Below are 21,685 nucleotides of genomic sequence, written 5' to 3'. Positions count from 1 at the left end.
AACAACGTCAAAGAATCAAATCTAATATAGTAAAAACAAAGACGAGTGAAATATAATATATGAAAACTTTAAAAAGTAGATTTCTGCATGCCCATTTAAAGTTTGTAAATTCATCATTGAACTTCAATGGATAAAATCCCAAATGAAGTGGCTTAATTTAAGTTGGATCTGTATTCAATAATAATAATAATAATAATAACCAAGACAATGTCTTATGATTAAAAATCGAGGTACCTTCTTGAATTTAAGTTTGATTTGCTGGCATGGCCCAGATGCAAAGGGTTGCTGCCACGTGGTATTACAATTTAATTAATCAGCCAGTCACGGGCCATTAATTTACTCAACCCATAACAATTTAATTAATTAGCCAGCTGCCTCCCTCGTTACTTGCCGGAGATTATCATCTAATCTCTTAATTATTATGGTGGGATCAACACTAATAATTTCTTGAAGAACACTTTAATTTTCTAACTTTATTATATAATCTTGTAACAGCATCTAATATTGCCCTCGAAAGCTAGGAAAATTTTCTTCGAGCTTAAAAAGACAAGATACAAAACATCACAGTGCACTTGGCTCGTCAATTTTCAGAAGATGGTTGTTTCAGGTTTTCATTGTTTACAGCTGATCAATCTTAGATCCACTCATAAAATTCCAACGATAAAACCAGTCAAATAATTCAGGACATAGCAGCTTGAGCATGAAAAGAGAACTCGACCAAGATGGCTCTGTCAAGTACATGTCACCACGGCAAGCGCTATGCACAATTGCTTCGGCACATTGTCTTGTTGACTCAATCGGTGGGAGAAACTTGGCTTGAAACTATATATAGATCACAGTCAGTAGTGAACTTCCTAAAAATGGTGAATATTCTTGTTATTTACTTGGCTAATGGCCTACCTTTGACAGTGAATCAGGCACAGTCATTTCTGACTCGATCAATCCTGGAAGCACTATTGTTATACCAATATGGGAATCGCATTCAACTCTGAGTGTCTCATAAAAGCTTACCAAGGCTGCCTTGCTTGCCTGAAGTCATTGCAATTGATCCATCGTTAGTGATCGGAAATGAGAAACTGGTCATTAGAATTGCATAAACTAGCTAGGGATATGCATACATTGTAGAAGGTTGCCCTTGGAGTTGGTACCCAAGCTGCCACTGATGTAATCGCAACAATCTTCCCTCTGCTTTTCCTCAGGACTGGAATAGCAAAGCGAGCGCAATATGTTGCCCCCAAGAAATTGACATCTTGAGACAAGGATGGAAATTGAATGTTGTTATTTTTATGATAATAGTTTAAAAAAACTATCATTTGGACAGGCTTAGAACTAAAAATTAATGCATTCTTACTCCCAGACACACTCTGTAAACTTAAACAAATTCCCTGGGGGAATTTCATCATAGAAAAAAAAAATTCACATGAAATTTTTCTTGCTTCCCTCGTTACCGTTTTCTCTGGAGAAGTCCCATTTGAATATTATATGATGTAGGGATCTGTTGGATTTTGGGTACAGAAATACCCTAAGGTTGTGTTAATATTGACTCCAAGTAATAAAATTTATTCATGCTAAAGTTACCAAGATAGGAGCGAAATCAGACAGCTTGCAATTTTCGAACAACTCAGCCCGCAAAATCCCGGCGTTACTAACCAAATGATCCACTGTTAAAGAAGAAAAAAGACCATGACATGTTACAGCTTAAAAGAATTATCAGGCATAATTGGCAGATAACAACGTCCGAGAAACCATTCTTTGCTTGGATACTTACGGTGACCGAAGTGGTTCACTGCCTCATCTACAATTCGTTTGCAATCCTCAACCTTGGCAACATCAGCGCGGATGACAACAGCCTCCGGTGAACCCAGCTCATGGGCTTTATCGGCGACTTCTCTAAGACGGTCTTCTCTTCTTGCAACAAGGGCTAATCTAGCTCCTCGTCTAGCATACTCGTATGCAAGACCCATTGTTTTTTTCCACATACAATACAATAGAAATATTATCAATATCAGATATAGCAGTAGATGTTGCTCATCGAGTCATATTAAAATTTATCTTAGAAAATCATGAGCCCAGTGGGGGTGTTCTATTCAGTACACATGCGAATCTATCAAAAAGGGGAAAAAATAGAGACTGATACAGACCTCACCAATGCCAGAAGATGCTCCAGTGATGAGCACAACTTTTCCAGCCACATTTTCAGTGAACATAGATCTTTTTATGTAACTTAGCAACTTGAACACAAGGTATGGCGGTATGATAACTAGGATTGAAATGATTATCATAAGAGGAAACACTACATTCAACAATTTGTGAATCGAGGTCATTGCCATGTTCCGTTGAAAATTGAAATGAGATAGGAAATCGAGTTTTTATGCCTCTCTTGGGGAACTTGGAAACAATTAATTAGTTGAAGTTTTGGCTTATCTAGTTGGCTGAATGTGATTGCCGGCTAGCACGATCTGGCTTCGGAATCAAAACTCGATAAAAATACCAGCCTTGGCAGCCTCATATAGACATTTAAATTTAGTACATGTGCGGTCGTAAATTTATTCATCTTTTTTTTTTTTTTAGTGACGTTGCTACCATTCATAATATATAATGTTCCATAAATATAATAAAAAGTATATGTGTGAATGATGCGGATAATATTTTTATTTAGATAAATATTATAAAAAAAACAACAATAAAAAAATAAAAATGACTAATAAAAAAATAAATGTTTTTCAATATTACAAAAAGTATACTTCTAAATATTCTTAAAAGATTTCAATGATTTTATTTGATAACAAAGCAAATATTAAATAAGAATGAGATAATCTCATAAAAAAAAAAGAAAAAAAAAACTCGTAGCTTAATTACCAGCAAAGCAAAGATTGAAGGATTATTTGAAAAACATTATGTAAAAAAAATAAAAAAATATGACCCGAGTCAATAAATTAAATTGATGAGATTGGAATAAGCCTGCATAAAAAAAATTGAATAAAAAAATAGTGGTAAACTTTTAGGCAAACTAAATGATAAAAGATAAGATTAAAAAAAATTAATTTAAAAAACATTGAAAAAAATCTAAGTCAACCCGAGTTAACTTGATTAACCCGCAACCTGAAATACGAGATCGGTGTAACCCAACTTAAAAAAAAAAAATAAAAAAAATATAGGCCCAATAATCTAATGCCGAGGAACAAAATGTTTTTAAAAAAATTTTAAAGACTAAATTTAAACCAAATTAATTTTCAAAACTCATGATCTGAGTTAAATGAACGAGTTACCTCAAAGAAGAAAAACATTAAAAAATAATGAAGCAAAATTTATATTCATCAAAAAATTAAAAACAAAACAAATATTAATCAAAACAATAAGATTCATATTTGGTATAAAAATAAAATGAAAAAAATAATAAGGGACTAGATAAAAAAAATAAGATAAATCAAGAAAAAGATAAAGGAAAATAACAATAAAAAATAAGATCAAATTAGATATAAAAAATAAAATAAAATATCAAAGGATAAAATTGAAAGAAAATCAACTTAAAAAAAGTATTAAAAGTAAAATAAATAGCAATAAAAAAATAAATACCAAATTTAATACAAATACAAATAGATATAACATGTTTGATTTTTTGAAAGTGTTGGCATGAAACCCAAGATGGAAAAAAAAATAGAAAGAAAATAAATTCACTAAAACTAGTAAATTAAATATGAAAAATAATATTATAAAAATAACCCTTCCTTCAAAAAGATAATAAAACTCAACAACGAATATGCTAGATGCAAGATAGATTATGTACACGCCCAAATTTATAACTTTATATACAATAATTGGCTGAATCTGCTATTGTATAATTTAAAATATATATTTTTGAGAAATATAATTTCTTGAGCTGCTTGTATAAATGGATGAATCATATTTTAAAAATTCTCTTGAGATGATATTTTTGGAAACAATATACTCAATTGATCATTTTTAAAGAACGTATATGGACCAATTAACAAAAAAAATTAAATATAAAACCTCAAATAATTTTTTGAATGAACTAACAAACATAAAAAAACATAATTATCTCATGTTTCCTTAAAAAACAACACTGTCTAATGGCAACAAGTTTAACAACAACAATAATAATCAAACAATAACAACAAGAACATAAAAGGTTTTGTATTATTAATAACAATCAGAACTTAGCAAGAAGAATGTAAAAGGCCATTGATTTTTCTTTTGACTGTTCGTTCTCTTAGTTTGTGGGTTCCAAATATATAGTAAATTTCTTATAATTTTTATATAAGGAAAAGAGGTGCTGGAAATCGAGTTCAATTTAATAATTTATAACACTTTAATTGTGGAGTGATATCCAACAAGACCATCTTGCCGTTTCAGGCTTGCAATATAGCTATCGTTTTAAATTTTGATTCGATTTTTGGCCCCCGCTGAAGCACTAAATGTTCAGGCCGGGATCTATATACAAATACACAAATTAAAATTTTGAGAGTTATTTTCCTTGGTTTTTCAGTTCGGTATAAAGCTCTTTTTTTTTCTTTCGTTTTATGCACACAAACATTTTTTTTTCTAGTTGGCTAATTTTTTTTAACACTAGCTGTTATATAAAATTTCAATTATTATATATATATATAAACATTCAATTGTTCATCTGACACAATAGAAAACAAAGGAAAACTCATTATTAATATTCAATTAAATTACGAGCACTAACACTTACGTACGTATCAAAAATTAGTTAATTTATTGGATTGTTTACCTTGGCTAGTGAAGAAGGTGAGGTCATTTCTGTATCGATCAACCCAGGCATCACGATTGTTATACCAATATGGGAACCGATCTCAACCCTCAAGGTGTCATAAAAGCTTATTAAAGCCGCCTTACTTGCCTGAAGTCGCCAAGGATAAACACTAAAAATCAGAAAAGCAAATAAAGAGACGGGAAATTGATCAAGGAAAGCAAGTACTACTAATTGGGATTTTACATACATTGTAGACGCTTAATTTTGGTGTTCGTGACCAAGGAGCTACCGATGATATCACAACAATTTTCCCTTTGCTTCTCTTTAGATGTGGAATGGCAAAACGCGAGCAAAATGCTGAGCCCCAGAAATTTACATCCTATCAGAGCAGAAGGAGAGTGTGGTGTTATATTGTTAATTTATTATTAAATATTTTTATTGATAATATAGTGTTTTGATAGAAGTCTAGAACCAATAAGAAATCCAGTTTTCCAAGGGTGCTGGCATGTTGATGATGATTCATACCATAATATGAGTCAAATCAGAGACTTCAGTGCAATCTTCGAAATACTCAGCTTGAGAAATCCCAGCGTTATTAACCAAATGATCAACTGCAGTGCAGAACCCAGAAGCCATGAGCGATATCAAAACTAACAAAATTAATTATCGTCTTCGCCAACAAATTAATGTCTGATGCCTTGTTTTGATGCCAAGACACAAAGTAAATTTCTAGAACGGGATAGTCATACCAGAGATACTTAGATGTAACAAAACAAGCATTCCTTGTACCAATTAGTGCTAGATATATTTAATTTTCATAACTAAAGAAAAAAACCATATTACTTTGTTTTTTTGATAAATGACTCTATCTATAGTAATATAATTAGATTTTATTTTTCTTAAGATATTCAATCTCCAAGTAAAGTAGTCTTCTCTACATGTATTTCCATCAATTTTCTAATAAAATCTTACAAAAAAAAAAAAAGTAATATAACCTACACGTACATATTTTAATGTAAAAAATGCTCCTTACTCCGAATATAACCTACACGTACATATTTTAATGTCAAAAATGCTCCTTACTCCGAACAAGATATATATATATTTCAAGTTAGTCTTTGCATGTATAATTGTACCTATCCTATCATTAATATTTAATTAGATCTTTACTAAGTCCTTTCCTCATTATTCTGAACAAAATATATGTTTTTCTAATTATGCGTGGCATATAAAATTAATTTATAAAACCACAAGTTTACCCTTCTAATATCTTAAGAGTAGAAAATATTTACGCAAATCGTTTTTGTTATTGTATATTTAGTTAATACATTTTTATCTTACCATTTTTTTTTTGACAGTTTTTAGATATCATAAAGCATTTGCTGGAAATTAACTGGAACTTTAATATGTCATCTAAAGTATTTGCAAGTGATATATGCACGTAGTCGACTTACGGTGGCCAAAGTGGTTCAACGTCTCATCAATGATTCGTTTGCAGTCTTCAACCTTAGAAACGTCCGCACGGACATGAAAAACATTTGGCGAACCCAGATTACGGGCTTTATCAGCTACTGCTCTAAGACGGTCTTCTCTTCTTGCAACAAGGGCCAATCTAGCTCCTCTTACAGCATATTCGTAAGCAAGATCCTTAATTTGAGGCCATAGACAAAAACAATAACACCATTATTAATACCATATATATATATATATGTATATGTATGTATGTATGTATATCAAGTAGAGGCAAAAAAGGAAAAAAACCCTCAAACTCTAAATGCGTTGAGATTGATACAGACCTCACCAATGCCGGAAGATGCTCCAGTGATGAGAACAACTTTTCCGGCCACATTTTCACTGAATATGGATCTTTTAATGTAGCTCAGCAACTTGAACACAAGATAAGGTGGTAGAATTATCAGGAGTAAAATGAGCATTGCAAGAGGAAACACAATATTCAACGCTCTGTGCATCAGGATCATGGCTGTCAGGCTATGAGTGCTTTGTTTACGCAAGAGAGAGGAGGGGGAATCTCATTATATGTAGTTATTACTGCCCAACTAACATACACATCACAGTCTTTCAACGATCAATAAACTAACAAACAAGAATCACAGCCTTTCAACGATCAATAAATATCAGTCCTTTTAAGTTACCCAAAAATGGGCGACAAAAATTGCAAGTATATCAAAATGGGGGTCGTTGTCGTTCCAAAACAATATGGGAACTGCTGGCTTCGACGAATAATTAAGAGAGAGCAAAACCCGATGATTGAGAGTGGAATATAAATCCAAAGTAGAAACAAACGATAGTTTAATGATCACGTAAAATACTAACTGGGTAATATAAATCGAATTCGTCTCAATGACATTACACACTTTAATAGGTTTAATGACAGCGAAGGTTAAATTAATTGATATCGTTTTAGATAAAGGTATCATTTTAATTCTTTTTTTTTTAATTTTAATTTTTGAAAATAAGAGGATAAGGGTTATTTTACAATACTTCATAAAATTAAAATAAAAAGATGTTATTGTATTTATTGCACCCTTTAAATTCTTGAATGATAAATGGAACATAATGAATTAATTATAGAATTAGAGGATATTTAAGAATATAATAACGGTTATTTTTTAAAATAGTTTTTATTAGAAATGTATTAAAATAATTTTTTTATTTTAAAAATTTATTTTTGACATTAGTATATCAAAATAATATGAAAACATCAAAAAAATTTAATTTAAAACAAAAAAAATATTTTAATTTTTTAAAAATATTCTAATTTTTAAAAAATATTTTTAAAATGTAAAAACAAACAAATCTCAACCCCAAAAGCATTAATTAGTTTTTCATCGTAAAGTTCTCAAAAGACATTCATTCTTTTTATTTTTATATTTATTTATTTATTTATTTTAGTCACTTTTCTTTAATCCCACACTCCCCTAAATTCATTTATAAATTGGTGCAATAAAAGTTATGTAAATAAAATGAATGAGAAAAACATTGTCAACAGTGCATCCACATTGTATGTTTTGTGAGGGGATCCATATTGTATGTTGCACAATGGATTCCCCCTAACTTTTATATTTTCATGTAATAATAATTTTTTTAAAACAAATCTAAAGAAAAAACTACAAAAGAATGGTGTAAATGAGTAAAGTGTAGAGTGATAAGTTAATATTTCAAGTATAAAAAATAAAAAATAATATTTTTTTAAAGAAAGTAAAAAAACTAAAAAAAAGATGAGATAAAAAAATGATTATAAATAGGCCATGATAAATATATCAAATGTAAAGAAAATAAAAAGAAAAAAATATAAACAATTGTTTTTTTTGTAGAAAAAACTAAAAATTATGTGTCATGACCCAGCTTTTTCAATGCTAAAATTAGAATGAATTTTATTTTTAATAAGTTGTTAAATTCTCAGTACTTTTTACAATATCATTTCACAAATTATAAATATATTTCATTCACCAGCAAAATATAAATCACATAAGATACTGTAGTTAATTTTCCATGCAAAAGTATACATATGCATTCTCGCATGCTTACAAATCTATAATTATTATATATATTTTTTGATTTTTAAAATTAATAATTATATATATTTTCAGTAATCTGAGAAGATTTAAATTAATAATTATTAAAAAATAAATCTAAAATCTGAATAATTAACCAATTGAACTACCCTAAAGTTTATATATAGTTATTTTCCGTCGTGGGTTGCTGGCAACGACCTTCTACTGCCCAGCTAACATAAACATCACAGTCTTTTCAACGATCAATAAACTAACAAACTTACATCACAGTCTTTCAACGATCAATAAATATCAGTCCTTTTAAGTTACCCAAAAATGTGCATAAAAAATTACAAGTACATCGTCGCCGTCGTTCCAAAACAATATGGGAACCGGTGGCTTCAATAAATAAGCTCTGGAAAGTTGGGAGAGCAAAACCCGACGATCGAGAGTGGAATATTAATCCAAAGTAGAAACAAACGATAGTTTAATGATCACGTAAAATACTAACTGGATAACATAAATCGAATTCGTCTCAATGACATTACACACTTTAATAGGTTTAATGACAGCGAAGGTTAAATTAATTGATATCGTTTTAGATAAAGGTATCATTTTAATTCTTTTTTTTTTTAATTTTAATTTTTGAAAATAAAAGGATAAGCGTCATTTTACAATACTTCATAAAATAAAAAGATATTATTATTGCACCTTTTAAATTCTTGAATGATAAATGGAACATAATGAATTAATTATAGAATTGGAGGATATTTAAGAATATGATAGTGATTGCTTTTTAAAATATTTTTTTTATTGGAAATATATTAAAATAATTTTTTATTTTAAAAAAATTATTTTTAATATTAGTATATTAAAATAATATGAAAATATTAAAAAAAATTAATTTAAAACAAATAAAAATATTTTAATTTTTTAAAAATATTTTTAAAATGTAAAACAAACAAACCTCAACCTCAAAAGCATCATTTATTAGTTTTGTTTTCGAGGACAAAATTAGTTTTTCATTGTAAAGTTCTCAAAAGACATTCATTCTTCTTACTTTTGTATTTATTTATTTATTTTAGTCACTTTTCTTTAATCCCACACTCCCCTAAATTCATTTATAAATTGGTGCAATAAAAGTTATGTAAATAAAATGAATGAGAAAAACATTGTCAACAGTGCATCCACATTGTATGTTTTGTGAGGGGATCCATATTGTATGTTGCACAATGGATTCCCCCTAACTTTTATATTTTCATGTAATAATAATTTTTTTAAAACAAATCTAAAGAAAAAACTACAAAAGAATGGTGTAAATGAGTAAAGTGTAGAGTGATAAGTTAATATTTCAAGTATAAAAAATAAAAAATAATATTTTTTTAAAAGAAAGTAAAAAAAACTAAAAAAAAAAAGATGAGACAAAAAAAATGGTTATAAATATACCATGATAAATATATCAAATGTAAAGAAAATAAAAATAAAAAAATCTAAATAATTGTTTCTTTTGTAGAAAAAACTAAAAATTATGTGTCATGACCCAGCTTTTTCAATGCTAAAATTAGAATGAATTTTATTTTTAATAAGTTGTTCAATTCTCAGTACTTTTTACAATATCATTTCACAAATTATAAATATATTTCATTCACCAGCAAAATATAAATCACATAAGATACTGTAGTTAATTTTCCATGCAAAAGTATACATATGCATTCTCGCATGCTTACAAATCTATAATTATTATATATATTTTTTGATTTTTAAAATTAATAATTATATATATTTTCAGTAATCTGAGAAGATTTAAATTAATAATTATTAAAAAATAAATCTAAAATCTGAATAATTAACCAATTGAACTACCCTAAAGTTTATATATAGTTATTTTCCGTCGTGGGTTGCTGGCAACGACCTTCTACTGCCCAGCTAACATAAACATCACAGTCTTTTCAACGATCAATAAACTAACAAACTTACATCACAGTCTTTCAACGATCAATAAATATCAGTCCTTTTAAGTTACCCAAAAATGTGCATAAAAAATTACAAGTACATCAAGCTGTGGGTCGTAAAATGTGCATAAAAAATTACAAGTACATCGTCGCCGTCGTTCCAAAACAATATGGGAACCGGTGGCTTCAATAAATAAGCTCTGGAAAGTTGGGAGAGCAAAACCCGACGATCGAGAGTGGAATATTAATCCAAAGTAGAAACAAAAGATAGTTTAATGATCACGTAAAATACTAAGTGGGTAAAATAAATCGAATTCGTCTTCATGACATTACACACTTTAATAGGTTTAATGACAGTAAAGGTTAAATTAATTGATATCGTTTTGGATAAAGGTATCATTGAGACATTAATTTAATTCTTTTTTTTTTAATTCTAATTTTTGAAAATAAGGGCATAAGGGTCATTTTATTATGTATCATAAAATGAAAAGTTGTTGCTGGTCAAAACAAATTGACCGTTGTGAAATTACAGAATTAGCCCCTAAAGCAACATTTATTGGTTTTGCTTTCAAGGATAAATTTGGTTTTTCATCCTAGAGTTCTCAACAAGCATCCATATTTCCCGCTTTTATTTATTTATTTTTTTCTTTTAATCTCACCACAAATTAGCCAAAATTAACTTATAATCTGGTACAACAAGAGCTACATAAATAAAAAGGATCTACAATGCATTACGCACAATAAAATCCCCGTACCTTTTAGATTTACTACTACTAATAAGTTTAAAAAATATATAAAGTAAAAATTACACAAAAATAATGTAAATAATTTAAGTGTAGAGTGATAAATATTTCAAGTATAAAAAAATAATTTAAAAAAATAAAAAAAAACAAAAACAAAAAGATGAGAACAAAAAAATAGTTATAAATTTGTAATCAAGTGTAAAGTGATAAATATGTTAAATATAAAGAAAATACAAGGAAAAAATCTTTTAAAAAAACAAAAATTATGGATTTGCCATTGCTATAGTAAAATATTGAAAAAAATTAACATATGTTAAATATAAAGAAAATACAAGGAAAAAATCTTTAAAAAAAACAAAAATTATGGATAAAACAATTAAAAAATCTATTATTTCTATATGGAAACATTATTTTCTTAGCTAAATTTCAAATTAAATTGAGTATGAAGGCATCAACCATAGAACAATATATATATATATATAAACTGTGAAAACTTAGTAAAAATAAAATGAAAGAAATTATGAAACTCAATTTTCAAATAACTCAATATAAAAAAATAAAATAAAAAATTATTTTAAAAAATAAAAGTTAAACCTAACAAAACTAAAAATCTAATAGGTGCATGGATTTTTGAGGTTCAATAACATGATTTATTGTTCAAAAACATTTTTTTAACCATATGGTAAAAAAATAAATGACCAAAATCAAGCTTGATTAAAAAAAAAAGTACAATGCCAAACTAATAAATCGAGACAAATCAAGTTACCTTGCTAAATTTGTAAACCTGGTTATTAACTTCATAAAGTTTAATAACTTGATTTTTTAAAAATTATTTTTTATTTAACTAAATATTAAAAAATAAATGGTGCTAAGATGCTAAAATATTTTTCTAATCCCAATCCATTTTACAAAATATTTTAGATCACAATTGAAGTTTTTAAAATTTTTTAATTTAACATATTCATTAAGATTTATAGTTAACAAATAACATCAAATTTGAAAGTAAAAAAAATAAAGGGTTAAAATGAAGAGGAAATTAAATTTAAAACTATCTTAAAAAATATATAAATCTATAGAATAGGTACAAATCTAAAACAATAAGAAATTGAAGGAGGATTAAATTGAGAAGAAAAAAAATCTAATTTTAGAACTTAATTAAAATAAAAAAAAATAAGAATTAGAAGAGGAAGGAAGAAATAAAAAAAAAAACTTGAAAAGCTTCCATGCAATAAATCTAAGCTCAAGAAGAATGAGGAGGTTATATTTATGTGTTTTTCATTTTAAAAATACCTAAAATAATAAATCTGAGCTCGAAAAGAATTTTTTGTTTTCAAATGGATTTTGGGTTTTAGGATGGTTTGTTGACTTTTTGGTGGCCATAAATTAGTTTAACAAGGTCTCTAGGTATTTTAGGTTTAAAATATCTTTAAAATAGAATTTTAGGTAAAAAAACAAAAAACCCCATCTTTTTTACCTTTATAGTGGCTTAATTCTAGGTTTTCTAAGCAACGTGTTATTTTTCTGAACTCTTCAAGGATAGACGACATGCCTTATTAAAATTTTAAAAAATAAAAGCTCCTTATTAAAATTTAAAAAACTAAAAGCTTGTGTGAGAGTTGTTGCTTTATTGGGTTTGGTTCTGTTTTTTTTTTAATTTTTAATTTTTAATTTTTTTAAAAATATATTATTTGTATTTTTTTCAAATAAATTTTTTATTTATGCTCTAATTAGATTATGATTATTCTTAAATAATATTGGTTGTGTTTAATTTTTAAAGAGGTAAATATGATTATATGTGGTTTTTTCTTAATTTTATGTAGATTAGTTTTTTTAATATTTATTTTTTATAAGATTTTTCCTATGTGTATCTTTGTATTGTTTTTTTAATTATTGGTCAATAAATTTTATGTGTTATGTGCAACCTTTCATTATTATTTTTGTATTTATTTTTCAATAAATTTTGTGTGTTTTAGTTTTTATTACAAATTTTATATGTTTTTTTTATTATAAATTCATCTTGATAGAGGAATTTATTAAACATAACTAGGAAAATTAACTATGTTGCGATGTTAGATATCTTAATTTTTATTTTTCACTTAGTTTTCTCAATTTTATTTTTGTTTATTATTGATGATTTTTTTTCATTATTTTACATAATAGTTATTAAGTTGTTTAATTAGATGCGTGCATAAGTTTTTTAATTTGTTAGGAGTTATATATATATATATATATGGGAGTTATATATATATGTGCAGAATCTGATGGAAAAAATTATTTGGTTAATGCTTGCCAAAAAAAGTTTGAAGGCTTTAGGTGCTTTAAATTTATCTTCTCTTAAAAGAAAAATTTACTTTTTAAGACAAGTATTTGAGGTATGTATCATACTCATTTTATATAAAATCCAGACACATAAATGAATATATAAAATATTTTTGTAAATACTTAACTAAGTTATTCAGGTCATTATAATAATAAAGTATTGACAAATATTTGTTACTTTTTACTTATTAACAACTACATGGACTTCATTTCTCACCTAGAACTTAGGCTTTCAGATTTTATTTTAATTAATGATGTTATTTTTTTGTTTTTAGTTGCTTAAAATATGTTTATGTTATATTGATATTTATTTACATTTTACACTTTAATTTTTATATAAAATTTAAAAAATTTTGAGTAAATTTTTTTTACATATTAGTTATTTATTACCAAGAAATCAAATCATATAATTTTTAATATTATCAACTCTTGATAATATGTTTAGAATTTTTTTTTTTTAATTATCTCACAATTAAAGTAGTGTGCACTACAAGATGTTACTAACCTATATAAAAACACAACCTTAACAAGTGTAGTTTAATTAAATAAAAAATAAATTTATTTTTTAAAAATTATTAATTTAAATAATATAAATTTTATAGCAATTAAAGGCTCAACTGTTCATTAACTTTAGGGTTTTAGATAATTAATTAAAGTGCACTGTGTCGTACACCTAAAGTTAAAAAAAGAAAAGAATACAAGGCACTAAAATTTTGAAAATGCCACAGCACGCAGGCTCTGCATTCACACAGCAAACAAAAACGCTGAAAGAAAGAAGCAATTTGATCTCGTTTCCACAAATTCACGAGAGAAGAATCAATTCCGAAATGACAATGCAGAATCCCGACGACATCCGAAACCTTCCTATCGATATCACATTCTCGTCTCGGAGGTAAAATTCTGAATTCCATCACTTGAGTTTCATTTCCTCATTATCGGTCGTTTTACATTAATTTCGTCGTCACTTTTGTCCTCAAGAATGGCTTGTTGATCGAAAACGAATCCCCGCTGAATGGAGAAAACGAATTGCATCAGTCAGAGCTCGAATTTCAAAAGAATTCGCTTCTCTCCCCAAAGAAATCGACCCCTATTTCCAGACCTGAAGGTTCGTTTCGTTTTGTTAATTTTTATTGTCCGTATTTTCTACTTATTCTGTTCATAATTACGAAATTGGTGTCATTACCATTACTATTTCCAGGGATAGGATACTTAGAGGCTAAAGAGTTTATGAAATTCTCATGAAATCTAATTCGGAAAGCCGGAATATATTTGGCCGGCTATTAGGTGCTGCTGTAAGTTTGTTTGTTTGTTAGTTATCTTTCTGTTTGCGTGATCGATTTATGGTTAGATTGTTGAATGAAATGTTAAATATTGTGCAGGGTGCTTGGGAGACGATTGGTGAAGCTGCGCAAATAATAATCCAAAATGTGAATTATGAAATGTAAGTTTGAGATCTTGTGGTTTGGTTGCTGCGTAGTTTTGATGAAGAATGTTCTGATTTTGCTGTTTTAATGTGGTTTTTTTTTTTTTTTTGAGTGTGAAGTCCGTTTCAGAAAAAGCAGGTGCAGAAGCTCCAGCAACAACTAGCAGAACTAGAGCGCAAGAAAACTGATATAAAAAGAAGTGCAGCTTTGTCAACGGTTAAATATGTTGAGGCTTGTCAGGAGCTTGGATTGCAGGTGAGATCATGGCCCTGTGCACAGATGGTAGCGAAATGGTATGCACGTGGATATAATTAAGTGGTGTCATTTCTTACTGTAGGGAAACAATGTGAGGGTTGAGCTTTTAGAGACTGCAAAATTGCTTCCAAGTACATTTAGCAGAATTCTGGAAGTTATAAATAGTGATAACATGTCACAGGCGATAGAGTACAATTCCAACTTCATCAAAGATCATACAGAAAAGGATGTAAAGATGTTGGCTTTTTCTTTCTAACGATTATTGCAATATTCTTACCATTGTATGAATTATGTATTTTGTTATGCAGATTGAGTTTGATTAATTTCATAACTGAGTTTTTAGATGTGAAATTGCAGAAACCTTCAAGAACTGTGTTGTTGAACTTGAAAGATGTTCGTGAAAATCCCCCATCTCTGAATATTTGTGCTGACTCTGAGATCCTTGATTCTTCAAATGTTCTGTTGGGTTTGGATGAATCTAACCATGTGAGAGGGGACATGGATGTTGCTGCTGATAATATTGACTGGGATATTGCTGTTAATGGTGCTGATATTGATTGGGATATTGGTACTGTAGAAGAAACATATGATAGTGGCAATGATTTAGGTCCTTATGAAATTATAAATGCAAGTGACATCTCACAGAACTCTTCACTGAATGAAGCTGTAGAATCCAGTCAAACACTGTTAAATAAAGAGGAAGAAAATGTGCATACTGAGATTTCTGTATCAGAGAATTCTTGGGATATTAGTGTTGAAACACCTCAGGTTGATGCCATCAATGATGCTAATTTGGCAAACATGGGCCTGGAAAATCAGACATATGTTCTGAATACTTTAACTCACACCCCAGGAATGGAGTCAGGAGCCAGCTTTTAGATCCAGAGTACAGGAATAAAATTCTTGATGATTTATACAAGGTATAGCTAATTTCATATGGTAATACCTGTTTGGATAATACTATTGCGGGGATTTCTTTTTGTATTAGTGATATTTTGTATATTCTTCTTCAAGGATTGAGATGAATAATCCAGCAGTAACATAGCCCTGAGGAACTCACTGGTTTCAACTTTTATTTTGTAACAGATTACAGTTTCTAGATTAATTGTTGATATTTGGTATTAACGATTTATATTAGATAAAAGCATTCTTGCGTCAAAGATTGGTGGGGTTGATGAATGAAGAGACCATGTCTTTGCAACATCAAATCCAGTCAGTTGTTCCCTTGGTGCTGCAGCAGTATACTCGTGATGCTATTGAAACAATGTTGGCAGATGTTTCTTTGGCCATTTCTTTGTTGACAAATGGGAAAACAAGAGACTTGATTATGCTTCTTAACTCCAAAAGGTAATGGTAGATAATGTTAATTGTTTTTGTCATTTTCTGCCATTGTTATTTTCTGCTTTTATTCATGGAAACAAAGTTTGCAAAAAAATTTGCACATGATAGTTTTTCAAAAGTAGAAGAGTGGATGTACAAGATAAGCTGAGTGGAATTTCCTCTTATGTTGAAGAAATACTGTGGGTCAGCATCTAATGAGCACTGTATAATTATCCTTGTTGCATTCTTTTGATAGTGCTGTTTGAGGTGAAAAGCTTGAAAATACCAAGTGATGAATGTCCCTGTTTGAGAAATGCAAAACTCTGTAATAAACTGCCCAACCGGCCAAACTGTGTCTTACTTGTAATTAGGCTAAAGAAGGAACCTGTTGCTGCATTTTGTAATTTTCAAATTTTGAAATTATACCTACACTGCAAACAAGCATTTGGGTTGTATGGTAGTCATTAAAGCTGATGTTTTAATTTGGGAATTTTTGTGAAAAAAATATTCTGGGAAAGGAGGTGGGAGGTTGCTGGTTCATTTTCTGAAGTTGGTTGTTCTGTTTATATTAGATATGGTAACTTGATTTTTCTTTTCACCTGGTAACTGTATGGCCGTATCTTTTAAGGTATTAGTTTTGTAATAGAGGTTGGCATGCTTTTTGACCAATGTGTATTTAGTTTACTAGTAAGTCTCCAGAGGTGAGAGAGTGAGGTCTTGCGATCTAGCTGTGCTTTTGTCATCCAATGAATAATATACCAAAAGTAGGCATGCTTTTCTTTATGATGAATTGACATGCTTAAATCAAATGTGCTAGCCTGAATTTCGGGTATCTGGACAGACTAGTCAGTACATTGGAGGCAAAGAAGCATCATGAGTTGAAATTAAAAGAGGGGTTAAAAGATGTGGCAGCTAAACGCATGAAACTTCACAATTCTGTATCTTCTTCATGGCCAAAGCAGGTAGCTTTTCTTCAGAAAATAAAGTTGATTCAGCTTTAAGGAAAAAAAAGTGTATTTGTTGTCATATTGAGAAGTGTTATGTTTGCGTCACTCCCATACCTTCATTTTGAGTTGTTCACATCACCTTTTACAAACTCTTCCAGTTTTTCTGGTTCAGCTCTTTTCATTCTTTCAAATAAGAATATAAGAGGAAAATTGTATTAAGTTTTTGTTGTTGAAGTTGTGTAACATGTTACATAACTTCATCACTATTGAATCTAAAAAAAATATCCATTGCTACACTTGTCTTTGTTCCTTGAAGGTGATTGATTACTACTCATTCTCTGGTAAGATTTCAAAATCTTTGTGCCACGTTTCCTCTTACAGGATTTTGTAGGGGAGGCAGTGGAAACAGTAAAGGGATCCTTGTGTTTACTTGACACACACACAAGCGATGCTCCTTAAGACTGCCCAGGGTGATAATTGTGATGGTCAACTCCTGAACTGCCTGGGGAATTTACAAGATGAATTTCATTAAACATTTTGCTTTTGGTCACGTCCTGTAATTTTTGTTGCATTGATGCATTCTAGTTTATTTTCAAGATATTGGAAACACATGATCCTGTTGCATATGTTTGATGAAGGGTCTTTGGATAATTGCACTGAACCTCATGGTTTTACCTTAAATTTAGGTCATAACAAGAGCTCCCAGATGCAGACAAATATTCTTGGGTGAAGATTCCTTGGAAAGGAAAATTAAATGGAAAAGTTGATTGTTGAGTTTTTCAATAACAAATTGAACTATTGCTGTTTCAATTGCAGGAAGCAGCTCTTGTTAAAACCAGGGAGCTGAAGAAACTGTGAGATTACACTTTCGTCCATGTTTGATGGAAGACCTGTTAATATAATCGGAGAGATCAATGCCTTGTTGAGTAGTGGAATTGGTGCTTAAAATCTCGAGAGACTTTTGGTATCTCCTGCTGTCAACTGGAGCATCACAATCTTAAACTAGCATTTTGCTATCATTTTGTCAAATTCCAATCATAATGTTAGAACTGAACGTATGTGGAAACTTAATACATGATAGGTTGTTTATATATATTATCATTACTGTCTGGGTCGGTTTACATGCAGCTTAATTAATTCCACAACTTAATTAATTTCATAAATTTTAAAGTTAATAATTATATAAATTTTAAATGATTTTGAGGTTTGTGGGAGTTGAACTAGTAAACTTTAGAGAGCAAATACAAGTCTTAACCAATTAAGTTATATTTCTCAGGATGATTAATATATAACAGGTTTTATTTTCATCTAAAATGCCTATCTATAAGTAAATTTTTTATCAGTTTTACCATTTAGCATTAATCTTATCATTTAGCATTAATCTCTTAAGACATGTACTTAATTGGTAAAATCTTTCACCTGAATCTAAACTTAATAATACATGAGATATTACAATTTTATTACTAATATTTTTGTTAATTCATATAATTTATTTTATAGGTATATATAATTCAATTATGGTAAGCATAAGCATGTCTGATTAATTATAAAGATTCAAACCATGTTTAAAAAAAAAAGAACATAATATTACCATTATTTTAAATGTTTTTCATTTTGAAGTCATACTCTTGGAAGCTTTGTTTGGTTGGTCAGTGAGTATGTTTTTTTTAAGAGCTAGAATTTCTAGGTAAGATTCAATGTTTTAAATAATTTATTGTCATCTGTATTGATAAGTGAGTTCTTAAGACCACAACCAACTCGAGGATATCTTTGCATTGAGATAAAAAAAGAAAAGGAAAAAAAAAGGCTTATTGTTAGTAAAAAGGATCGAAAAAAAAGATTAATTAATATAATTAATCGAACTAGTTATGAAAAGCAATGTACTGAAATACCTAATAAATTTTCAAAGCTATGACTGGCTCCATTTCATAATTTAAACCATGCATGATCAAAAGCGTATTGAAATTTTTGGTGAAGATTTCTTTTCAACTTCCAGAACTAAAAAAAAAATAACTCTATTATTGTTACTATAATGAGCACTACCTAGGCTATTATAATTTTAATATAAATGTATCATGAGCAATATATATAAGTATGTTTTTTTTCTGGGTGTTTTCTTTAGGTTTTTTTTTTTTTTTTAATGGCTCTTGGTGAAAAAACTTGTCATCTTCCCCCATATGCTTAATCCAACAAGTAACCTAAATTCATTTTAGTTCTTTGTTTTTTTTCTTTTCATTTAATTTTTTTTGTCCATATATTTTTTATTTATTTATTATATTTTATTTATAAAAAAAAAGTATGATCAACACGGATTTCATGAGAAAAATATTGAAAATTTTAAAAATGACACGTGTTTAAAAAAAATAAAATCCTTTTAGAACTACATTGAAAATGTTAAAAATAAAGCAAGTAAATGAATCAGAGAAGTTAATTCCTTACGCTAACACTGATAATACATGTAATGGAAAGCCATGCAGCAATTGCTTGATTGCTAAGGATCTTGTACTAAAAGCAGTTAACTGGAAATGCAAATATCATGCTCGTACAATGCTTCTGACAGTAAATCATTTCCTGAATCAGCTGACCGATTGCAAAAATCAAACCGAAATGTAACTTGGTGTTGGTGAGGTTATGAAGCGGGTATTAGTTGAACGGAAAGACCTCTCAAAATGGTCTCCTTCAGCACCTTCCATTGCACCACTTTTTGCATAAGTGAATTTTTGCAGACTTGTCAGTGATGAAACAATTTCAGACATAGGTGGGCGGAGGAACTTCTCAGACCGTTCAATTTTCACGGGGAAAAAAAGGAAAACCTCAATGAATAATTGCATAAATCCAACTTTTCTAATTTACTTTCGGATGAAATTGTTTACAAATGTTACCTGCATGCACAGTGAGACGACATCTGCAAACCGAGAGAGGGTCTTGGAGGAGACTGTTCTTTATGCCTGGACCAACCATCTGAATTAAACTTCAGACCGTTCAATTTTCACGGGGAAAAAAGGGAAAACCTCAATGAATAATTCCATAAATCCAACTTTTCTAATTTACAGTCGGATGAAATTGTTTACAAATGTTTGTGTCAATACCTGAATGAACAGTGAGACGACATCTGCAAACCGAGAGAGGGTCTTGGAGGAGACTGTTCTTTATGCCTGGACCAACCATCTGAATTAAACTCTCATTGTCATGTAGCCGAGATGAAGCCCCTTTCACCAAAGATTGCTCTTTTCTCGGTCTTGAGCTGTGTTAGAGACAGAATTCTAAGCAAATAAACAACAAGTATATCAGAATATTATTCGACAATTTGGTTGAGGCAGGGGGGATAAAGTCGACCTGTCAAAAGGCCCCATCCTTCCTGTTAATAGCTCCAAAAGCAACACTCCAACCGCATAAATGTCACCCTTTGTGTTGTCAGTTACTTGTTCCTCATGGAGCAATATAGCCGTGTCACCAATAGCACTTTCAGAAGCCTGTTTGTATCAGTGGTCAACATTGAATGAGCCCTTCTTCGTCCACTATCACTTACATAAATGGTTAACTTGACTAGAGATGCATTTGATGCAGTTTGAATGACATGAAAATAGCTAACATTCAAGGGATTTGAGAAAGAAAGAAACCCGAAGCTCACAGATTCTCTTGTAAAAAGGTTTCTGACATACAACGGTTCAAGTTTCTCTAAAAGAAGTCTCCTTGAAACATTCACAAGTCAAAGAAACATGCAGAAACTTTTCACGTTATCAGCCTACTGTTGCAGTAGTATCCTACAATGTTGTGTGACAACGAAAAAACTGAGAAGATTAGTCACGCACTTACCTTCATTTTAACAGTCTTACTTTCCCGCCAGAGCCCCGTCTTTTCTTCTTGTGTCCTTTTTACCTTGAGATAATTGTCAATGACACTCGACTCGGTCGATGAGGGAAAATTACAATTTTTCCAAATGGATCCATTATCCAAAGGAAGTTTCCAGGCAGGATAATTTGCCCCTTCATAGAACCGATTTCCATCCTACTAAAAGCAAATTCAGTCCATGATACCCTACATGGATCTACTCCTTCCCTTTAGCTGGGGGGGCGCGGGCGGTGTGGTGCATACAATTTTTGACTAAGATGGCTACACCTTCTCCTATCATTTTTGACTAAGGTGAAAAAGGATGACTACACCTTCTCCCACCATTTTTGACTAAGGTGGTTAGCTTCACAAATATTAGCAATGTGTTCTTTGTAGAACAGTTATGTAAATATTTGCAATTTTCAACCAACTGAAATCATAAGGTTCCACAAAATCACTTTAAAATAGAATACAACTATGTGATTATATATCCAGAATAATCAGTCGATAGTTTGTAGGGTGATAAGTGATAAACAAACACATAAAAACGAGTCAAAATGATGCAATTAAGCCCAAATCATCACTTTTTAGACTTAATTTAAAACACAAGATGATTGCCTAAAAATAATGGGAAACGTCGAGAA

General features: G+C 29.7%; 1 protein-coding gene and 1 pseudogene across 1 annotated transcript; one reads left to right on the top strand and one right to left on the bottom strand.

Moving 5' to 3' along the window:
* Positions 1–618: 618 nt before the first annotated feature.
* On the bottom strand, positions 619–6,777 carry LOC105131869 (11-beta-hydroxysteroid dehydrogenase-like 4A). Its single transcript, XM_011035048.1, has 13 exons — positions 6,532–6,777; positions 6,190–6,382; positions 5,261–5,346; positions 4,983–5,114; positions 4,754–4,882; positions 2,492–2,504; positions 2,141–2,260; positions 1,769–1,993; positions 1,579–1,661; positions 1,352–1,385; positions 1,119–1,201; positions 901–1,029; positions 619–822 (listed from the first exon to the last, which is right to left on the bottom strand). The coding sequence occupies exons 1-13, from the start codon at positions 6,712–6,714 to the stop codon at positions 619–621; spliced, it is 1,614 nt and encodes a 537-aa protein (XP_011033350.1). The 5' UTR covers positions 6,715–6,777.
* A 7,206-nt stretch (positions 6,778–13,983) lies between these two features.
* Positions 13,984–18,285, top strand: LOC105131867 (CDK5RAP3-like protein; annotated as a pseudogene).
* The last annotated feature ends 3,400 nt before the right edge of the window (positions 18,286–21,685 follow it).

The sequence above is a fragment of the Populus euphratica genome, unplaced genomic scaffold, assembly GCF_000495115.2.
Source record: "Populus euphratica unplaced genomic scaffold, PopEup_1.0 scaffold101.1, whole genome shotgun sequence".
NCBI lineage: Eukaryota > Viridiplantae > Streptophyta > Magnoliopsida > Malpighiales > Salicaceae > Populus > Populus euphratica.
The sequence above is the reverse complement of the archived record's forward strand: the minus strand, read 5'-3'. Positions and strand labels throughout refer to the sequence as shown.

What these genes read in the sequence shown, in the direction of transcription:
- LOC105131869 (XM_011035048.1), bottom strand. Translation starts at nt 6,714, where the DNA reads ATGATCCTGATGCACAGAGCGTTGAATATTGTGTTTCCTCTTGCAATG. An exon ending in GTTGAACCACTTTGGCCACC is followed by an intron (nt 5,347 to 6,189) that starts GTAAGTCGACTA and finishes TCTGCACTGCAG; the next exon opens with TTGATCATTTGGTTAATAAC. An exon ending in TTTACAGAGTGTGTCTGGGA is followed by an intron (nt 1,202 to 1,351) that starts GTAAGAATGCAT and finishes TTGCTATTCCAG; the next exon opens with TCCTGAGGAAAAGCAGAGGG.